We start from the raw sequence: 9,327 nt of genomic DNA, 5'->3' as shown, positions 1-9,327 counted from the left end.
ACAGTCTGTGATATGGTGAAAGACTGGAGAGATTAAATGGTAAAAGGGACAATGCAAAGCAAAAGTATGTTGGAATACGTCAAGTGAAAAGCACATTTTATGTGGAGGTACAAATTGGAAGGCAAGATCTCGTCCAAAACAGAAAAAAGGGGAGGGAATCTGATCTGAAATTTCTGAACTCTGTGTTCATTCCAAAATGGTGCAGAGAGTCTCGTGGAAAGAAGAAGTGCTGTTTCTCAAACTTCTGTTATCCTGCATTGGAACTGTGCAGGAGAAAGAGGAGGGAGAGGTCAGAGTGGGAGTGGAGTATACAATGAAAATGGCAGGCAACTGGAAGCTAAAGGTAAAGCTTCCAGACTGAGCAATGGTATTCTGCAAAGTAATCACTCATCTCTGTTTGGTCTGCCAATGTAAATGAGACGGCATCATGATCAGTCAATACAGTAAATGCAGAGTACAAAATAGAAAGCAGGACAGTTAAATCGTTGTTTCACTTGGAAGCGGTATTTGGGGGCTTCGATGCAGCGAAAGGTGGAGGTAACAGTGCGGTGTTTGCATCTTCTGCACTTTCATGGGGAGGTCCTGTGGGAAGGGGTGTTGAGAATGATTGAAGAGAGCATTAGGGTGCCACAAAGCGAATGGACCATTCAGAATGTTGAAAGTGTAGCGAAGGGGAAGATGTGTTTGGTAGTGGCATCAAATTAAAGGTGGTGGAAATGGTAGAAGATGATCGATTGAATATGAAAGCTGATGGAGTGGAAGATGAGGAAAAGCAGAATCCTATCATGGTTCTGGGAGGAGTAAAGGGTGAAAGCAGAAGTTTGGGAAATGGAATATGCGTGCTTGAGGGCCCTGTCAACCATGGTGGGTGGATGAGGAGGTGAGGAGAGTCCTCGGTTGAGGGAAAGGGAAGACATATCTGGAAGCACTGGTATGGAAGGTTGCATCCGCAGACAGATACAATGCAGATGGAGAAAGTGGAAGAATGTGATAGAGTCATTAGAGGAATCGTGGTGTGAGGAATCATAGACAAGGTAACTGTGAGAGTCACTGGGCTTACTCTTTATATTGGTTAATAGTCTATCCCCAGAATCAGAGACAGAGATGTTGTGGAAGGGAACGGAAGAGTTGAAGATGGACCATGTGAAGATGAGGAAGAAAAATTGGAAGAAACGTTGATGATATTTTCAAGTACAGGGCAAGATCAGGAAATATCAGTTCATGTAGACAGGAGAACGACCTTCAGTCCCTCGGGTCAGCATATATTGCATTAGTGACTACAATTCAAAAGTACTTCATTGCCTGTGAAGCGATTTGAGACGTCATCGGAAGCATTGTCTCAAATTAAACTTGTCTGTTTCCCTCCATATGGGAGAAAGGGAACTGTCATCTGTCAGGAGCCATTTAAAGCCCCTGGTCCATCCTTCGGTCTCATCACTTATCAATAGCCGGTATGTACCGCGCTCACCCCCAGTTCATTTTACCCCTTTTCCCCAGTTTAGCTAGCGGAAGCTACTCGGTATGTCTCTAAAATGTTTTTACTGAGAAAAGGTAATGGTGAAGAACAGCTTCCGACAAGCCTTCTGAATAATGATGACAGAAATCGTAACCATTAAAATTAATAATTTTTCTGGTGGCAGTAAATTATGAGATATTTTGCTTCAGTTTCACCATTCTCAATGTGTTTCATATTGTAGATGAAAATTGGTCACTAAAGCTGACTAACGGGGGAAGCTGGTGTGATGGGCGAGTGGAGATTTACTACACCGGCAGCTGGGGGAGATTGCAGGACAGACACTGGACCCTAAATGATGCCAACGTGGTCTGTACACAGCTGGGCTGCGGTGAAGCGACAGCCACTTATAACTATTCAAAGGACGGAGAGAGTGAAGGACCCGTCTGGGTGAATGCTGTCCAGTGTGAAGGAAACGAATTGCAGCTCCAGAACTGCAGCTTATTCACATTGAATTCGTCTCTCACTGACAGTATGGACGTTGGGGTCCTGTGTTCAGGTAAACAAATTCTTCACTGCTTTTACAATAACAAAGAAGTGAAATGTCTAATCTGCTGAGAAAAGTGATAATATAGGTTACTTGTTGCTGGGTGTCTCAAACCAGTAATTTCACTCGAGGGGAAGGGGTGAGGATGGGTGGCGGGTGGGGAGCTGGGGCTGGATGGTGGTAGTGTGCAGAGAGAGAGGACACGGACACAATGAAGCAACAAGATTTTTTTTATAACAGAACTTTCATTTAACACATACATCACAAGGAGTTTAACAGGAATGTAATCGGCAGAAAACTGACACAGAGCAAAACAAAGAGATGTTAGAGTGGGTGACTAAATTCTTAGTCGAAAGACTGGATTTGAAGAGCTGGAGACACAGAAATGTTTCGCGGGAAAATTCTGATCTGTGGGGGTCAGATGGTAAAGACAAGACTGAAAGTTGTGGGCAATGGAAGTGGGTGATGTGCAAGAAGCGGGATTCAGAGAAATGCAGAGCTCTTGAAATGATTCAGGCTGCAGGCGGTTATACTGATGGCAGGGGTAGAGCATGAAGGTGTCTGAACATGAAGATCATAATGGAAAACACGAGGGCATTGGCGTATGGGAAACCAGCGAGTGCAGTGGCGCTCCTGAGAAAGGCTTCATGTAGGAGAAGCAACAATGCTTTGGATGAGCTGATGTTTCTGGAGGGTGCAGGATGGGTAATCGCCCAGGAGAACATTGAAATATTCGGTTCTACAGGCAACAAAGCATGGGTGAGCATTTCGGCAGCAGATGGGCTGAGGCAGGAAGGGAGGTGAATGATGATGGAGGTGAAAGATAACGGCCTTGTGATAAATAGAATATGGAATTGGACTCTCAGCTCTGCTATCCAATCCAGCGTCGAGCTTGCAATCAGTTCCATTGTACAGTATGTAAGTGGAGGTAGCTGTGTGGGAGTTGTTCTGGTGTAAGTTTCATTAGACTGTGTATAAAAGTAGACAGATGTTTTGGACTTGCGCTTGAAAGTTCCATTGTGCAGCATGAAAATGCAGGCATATGTTCTGGGGATGTTGTATTATGCAGAATGTAAGTGTGGACAGATGTTTTGGGGTTGTTCCAATGAACATTTATTTACATATGCCAGAGTGGAACTTACAACATATGAGATATTTAATGATTCAGTTTTGATACCGATTGGTTGGACTAAGTACTTTCTTCAGAAACAGTGGAAATCTTGACCTCACAGCTCCTGTCTTTGCAATCGGCTCCAGTCTGACAGCTCCCAGTTCTGGCTTCTTGAGCATTCCTGATTTTAATTGCGCACCATTGGCGGCTGTGCTTGAAACTGCAAAGGTCACACGCTCTCGAATTACTTGCTTAAATCTCTTTGCCTGTCAACCTATCTTTCCTGCTTTAAGATGCTCCATAAAACTAACTCTTTGACTTAGCGTTTGGTCATCTGAACTAATTTAGTCTTAGGTGCTTTGTGTTAAAATTGCTTTGATATCACTCCTGAATCGCGCCTTGGAATCTTTGATTACGTTAATGGCGCTAGATCAATGCAACTCACTTGTTAGTCAAGATAAAGGAAAGAGGAGATGGCAGTGAACGTCTGACCAATATAACAAATAAGGGGAACATACATGGACAAGGAACAGATACAGTTAGATAACATGAGTATAAATTGACAGTTAATCACGTGACTGCTTGCCTGACAACAACGGACACAAGCATTCAAAACATACACGGTAAACTGAAGACCATAACTTGTCAAAGCCAGATCTAGTAGGACATCTGAAATATTTCTGTTCTTTATATTCTATGTAATAAGTAAGTGCAAACACATATTCTGCTGGATAGTTTCATTTACCTGTCAAAGGTGCATTTAACATTTTTGATTTATCTGGTGATGGGACAATGAGTTGGACTGAGTGATGAGGTGAATGTGTATTGAACTTATAATCCTCATGTACTGTTGTCCAACAGACCACGTGCAGTTAAGGCTGTCCGGCGGTGGAAGCCCATGTACTGGCCGAGTGGAGATTTATTACAATCGTACATGGGGCTCAGTTTGTGCTGATTCCTGGGATCTGGCGGACGCTGACGTGGTTTGCAAACAGCTGGGTTGTGGAAAGGCATTGGACATGTCACTTACTGCATCTTGTGGACCAGACTCAGGGCCAGTTTGGTTGGATGAACTGAACTGTTCCGGTAACGAATCATTTCTCTGGGAATGTCCCTCAGCATCGTGGGATAACCACGACTGTTCTCATGAAGAAGATGTGAGGATCATGTGTTCAGGTAAGGGTGCTTCCATATGCCCATTTTCCGTAGTGTTGCGCACGTGGCTTCACAGGGAAGATATTACATCGAATTACATACAATGTACAGCACAGAATCTGGCCATTCGGTCTAACTGTTCAATTTGGTGTCCATGTTGCCCACGAGTGTAGCCCACTTTACTGCATCTAACCCTCTTTGCATGTCCTCCTACTTCTTTCTCCCTCATGTACCTACTCACCTTTCCTTAAAGACATCAGTGCTATTCAACTCAACAATTGTATGTGTAAAATACAAAATCTGCTGAACTTCTTATGAGATTTATTCATGATTATCCTATATTCATGATCACTACCTTCGGTCTCTGTCACTTTATGAGTGATTAGTGCCTCTGTATCACGATATCTCTTTGCTTCTCTACATCATTTTCACTCTTATTTTACAAGAAATACGTGGCCTCTTTATTCTTCCTACCAACACTCAGCACTACAGACTTATCTGTATTAAAACTAATTTGATAATTGCATGCCCATTCGGCCCATTTAGTCATGTCTTCCCGTATTTTGTCTCAGTCTTCCTTAGTGTTAACTGCATCCCCAAATTGCTGTCATCTTAAATTTTGAAATTATGTCTCCCATGCCAAAGCCCAAACCGTTTATGTAAATGTTGAGCAGCAGTGAATCCAGCCCTGTGGAACACCACTTCCCACATTCTGCCATTCTGGGTTACCACTTTTAACCCTGATGACGTGCTTTGTAGCTAGTTTTCTACCATTCTTCCACTGATCTCTTGACTCCACATGCTCTGACCCCAGTCATGATCCCACTATATGGTACCTTGTCAGAGGTACTTACGAAAAAAAGGAACTTGCATATTGCATCGACTGCAGTATCCCCGTTATCTTTCTGTAACTTCTTCAAAGAATTCAATAAAATTGTTTCTCCTTCTGTTGTGAATTCCGTGTTCATTATTTTTTATTACATTATGGGCTGTCGGTGTTTTTCCATCAATTTTCTGAAATAGTTACCCGCAATCAGTGAACAAAACCGATGGAGCAAGTGTTGAGCTGTGCAGTATGAACACACAACGAGTTATCAATCTCACCATCTGGATATTTCTTGTGTCACTGACAGAGCACAAAGAGCTGCGGCTGGTGAATGGGAAGCATCGCTGTGAGGGGAGAGTGGAAGTGTTCTACAATGGCACCTGGGGAACAGTGTGCTCAGATACATTTGATGGACCTGATGCAGATGTGATCTGCAAACAATTACAGTGTGGTCCCCTCAGTTCCATCGATTATTACACTCAGTCATTCGGAGAAGGATCCGGACCCATTTGGCTCGATGGGATGGAGTGTATTTCACACGAATCGCTCCTTTGGCAGTGTCAAACAGAACCGTGGGGCAAACACAACTGTGAACACAGAGAGGATGCTGGTGTTGTTTGTTCAGGTAACACAACAAACCTCTCAATGTGCGATTGTCATTTCAAACTTTTGTGTCTGATACAGTCAGCATGTTTCTCTTCTCAACAGAAGCAAAAGTAATTAAGGAGCAGCCCCACAGATCAAAGGACTGCATTCGAGAACATGACTGTAAACGTGTGCTTTCACCAGGTGCTAATTCCTCTTTATTGTATCAACTATGTGACTGGTACTCCTGTCTTATACCACATTAATAATAATCATTGATTCTTTTTGACAGACTCGGGACAATGGTTGCGCCTGTTTGGAGGTAACACCAACTGCTCCGGGAGAGTGGAGATATTGTGCAGTAACATCTGGGGCACGGTGTGTGATGACTCCTGGAATATGGCCGATGCCAATGTTGTCTGCAGAGAGCTGGGTTGTGGCCACGCTCTATTGGCCCCAGGAGGGGCCACGTTTTTCCAGGGTGACGGTGTTATCTGGCTGGATGAGGTGAAGTGCACTGGAAGCGAATCTTCTCTGGCCGACTGTCCTTCCTCATCACTGGCTCAATCTGACTGTGATCACAAGGAAGATGCCAGTGTGATTTGTTCTGGTGAGGGTGGCAGGGTTTGGAGAGTGGGGTTAGGGTTCCTTGTTTCGTTAAATTGACTCATTACTTCTGGAAATTAAGAACAGTATTTATGTTTAAATGCAAAGTGCTGAAATTTCATCCTCCTGAACTTTATGTACATTATATTCCACAGGACTCGATGTGCCTCCAGTTGCTGTCTCGTCCACATCTGCAGGTACTTCACATTATTAGTGTTCCAGCTAACGTTAGGGTTTGTATTAGTTGAATTGGTATTGTTGCCATTTTCTGAATATACTATGAGCACGTTCTCGCTGAACTGAACGTTTTTTTTCCTCACCGCATATTTCAAATTGTCAGGTTATAATTCTTCTAATCCCAGTTTCTGGCTGTACCTGAACTGTCCTGTACTCATCAGAAACATGGGGACCCCTGTCTCTGCAATTTAGAATGGTTCACACTTTCCTCTGGTGCAATGTGCACCACACATACTGGGGAATGTTCAGCCGGACTCATTGCCCAGAAGCAGTGGATATAATTATTAAATACCTATTGTAAATATTTTATCACACAAGACGGACTGTGTCTGTGCTAAACCTTTCTTTATTTTTGTCATTAAGAACAGGGATATACAACGACTTTCATCCTAGTTGCGGTCTGCTTCGGAGTCCCGCTAATCTGTGTGTTGATCTCACTGATGATGGTTATACAGAAAAAGTCAATTCGAAGAGGTGAGGCTCATATCTTCCCGCGGATCCAACACAAGATCCCAGATATTGTGTCATATACTTGCAAGACTGTCGTTCATTGCAGCTTTCTATGGAATGTCAAGTGGGCTTGTTAGAAATACATAGTAATCTTTTTTTTGCTGTTTTGCTGCATTCAGTGTGCTCGAGAATTAGTAAAATGTGAGATTTAAAATGGAGACTGATTTGAAGTGTCCACATTTACTGTGAGAGTTCATCACGTAATACCTCTAACTCTGCAAGAATTTACTTATTGTAACTATGGATCAGGACGTTTAATTGAAAGTTTTGAGCTGTACATTCAGCAGTTTATTTGACTGTTAATCTTCCTTCATCAATTGGGAATCAATTCCAACCCTTCAAATTCTGGCTCTGGGCTTCCAATCTCGAGCTGTCTAACCGGGTCTGTCCGTTATCTTGACAAGTGATACTTGAATAGGACCTTCTGCATTCACCAGCCATGATTCTACATTCCAAAGCTAGGCTTCCAATCATATTTCACACGTTCAACTCTCTCCTAATTTATAATAACAAATGGAACTCTTAATAAAAAAAAAACACGTTACCTAATAGTTTTGACTTCTTACAGAAATAGCACTCTCACACTCTCCCTCTCTCTCACTTATTAAGAAAGATTCTACAGCGAGGGCAGCAGAGGCATATTATCTCTGCCAAGGACACGACCAGATAAGGCTCTGAAACATGACAATCCTGAAGCTGAAAAGATCGAGCCTTGTGACCTCACTAGACTGGCAGTATTTTACAAAGGATCACAAGTACGAGATCAGGTCAGAGAGTGATAGAGTAATAGAATTATACAGCACCGAAACAGACCCCGCAGCTCATCGTGTCGATGCTGCCAACAAGAACCTATCTATTCTAATCCCATTTGCCAGCACTTGGCTCTTAGCCTTGTATGTTATGGCATTTCAAATGCTCATCCAAATACCTTAAATGTTGTGAGGGTTCCTGCCTCTACCACCCCTTCAGGCAGTGTGTTCCAGACTCCAACCATCCTCTGGGTGAATATCTATTTTCTCAAATCCCCTCTAAACCTCCTGCCCCTTACTTTAACTCTGTGCCCCCTGGTTAGTGATGTCTCCGCTAAGGGAAATAGTTTCTTCCTATCTATCCCATCAATGGCCTTCATAATCAAGTCCCCCCTCAGCCTTCTCTGCCCTAAAGAAAACGACCCTCGCCTATGCAGTCTCTCTTCATAGTTGAAATGCTCCAGCCCAAGCAACATCCTGGTGGATCTCCTCTGCACACTCTCCAGTGCAATCACATCCTTCCGATAATGTGGTGTCTAGAACTGTGCACAGTACTCCAGCTGTGGCCTAACTAGCGTTCTATACAGCTCCATCATCACCTCCCAGCTCTTATATTCTATGCCTCGGCTAATAAAGGCAAGTATCCCATATGCATTCCTAACCACCTTATCGTCCTGTGCTACTGCCTTCTATGATCTATGGACAAGTACACCAAGGTCCCTCTGACCCTTTGAACTTCCTAGGGTCCTACCATCCATCGCATATTCCCTTGCCTTGTAAATCCTCCCGAAATGCTTCTCCTCACACTTCTCAAGAATAGAATCCACTTGTTGTTCTCCCACTCATCTTACCAGCCCATCTATATCACCCTGTAATTTGCGGCTTTCCTCCTCACTGTTTACAACACCACTAATTTTGTGCCATCTGCGAACTTACTGACCACACCTCCTATATTCACGTCTAAGTCATTAATGTACACTACAAACAATAAGGGTACCAGCACCAATCGCTTTAGTACACCACTGGTCACTGGCCTCCACACTCAAAAGCAACCTTAGACCATCACCCTCTGCCTCCTGCCACTAAGCCAATTTTGGATCCAATTTGTCAAATTGCACTGGATCCCATGATCTCTTACCTTCAAACTGAAACAGTGAGAGCTCAGGGCCAACATGTTCCCGTAACGTTGAAGGGTAGGACCAACAAGTCCAGGGAATCCTAGATGTCAAAGGATATAGAGGATTGGATAAGGAACAAAAAAGGAGGTTTATGGCAGATTCAAAGGGCTGAAAACAGCGGAGTCCATGGAAGAGTATAGAACGTGTCCGGTGTACTTAAAAAATGAATTAGGAGAGCGAAGTGGGGACATGCAAAAACACTGGAGAGCAAGATAAAGGACAATCCCAGGGCGTTTTATAAGAATATTAAGTGCGAGATGATAACCAGGGAAAGAGTAGGGCCGATTAGGGACCAAAGTGACGAGCTGTGTGTGGAGCCCGAGGACATAGATTAGATTTTAATTGATCACTTTACATCTGTGCTCACCAT

At 43.4% G+C, this 9,327-nt stretch overlaps 1 protein-coding gene across 1 annotated transcript; it reads left to right on the top strand.

The window, feature by feature from the left end:
- Nucleotides 1-1,968: 1,968 nt before the first annotated feature.
- On the top strand, nt 1,969-6,497 carry LOC137359222 (deleted in malignant brain tumors 1 protein-like). The gene is made up of 6 exons (XM_068025281.1): nt 1,969-2,012; nt 3,973-4,287; nt 5,400-5,717; nt 5,801-5,881; nt 5,970-6,158; nt 6,439-6,497. Exons 1-6 carry the CDS (start codon nt 1,988-1,990, stop codon nt 6,495-6,497), a joined length of 987 nt encoding a protein of 328 aa, XP_067881382.1. The 5' UTR covers nt 1,969-1,987.
- Nucleotides 6,498-9,327: the final 2,830 nt, after the last annotated feature.

This window comes from Heterodontus francisci, unplaced genomic scaffold, assembly GCF_036365525.1.
Source record: "Heterodontus francisci isolate sHetFra1 unplaced genomic scaffold, sHetFra1.hap1 HAP1_SCAFFOLD_124, whole genome shotgun sequence".
In the NCBI taxonomy this organism is placed as follows: Eukaryota; Metazoa; Chordata; class Chondrichthyes; order Heterodontiformes; family Heterodontidae; genus Heterodontus; species Heterodontus francisci.
Note: the sequence above shows the minus strand (reverse complement) of the source record. Positions and strands in the feature narration are given on the sequence as shown.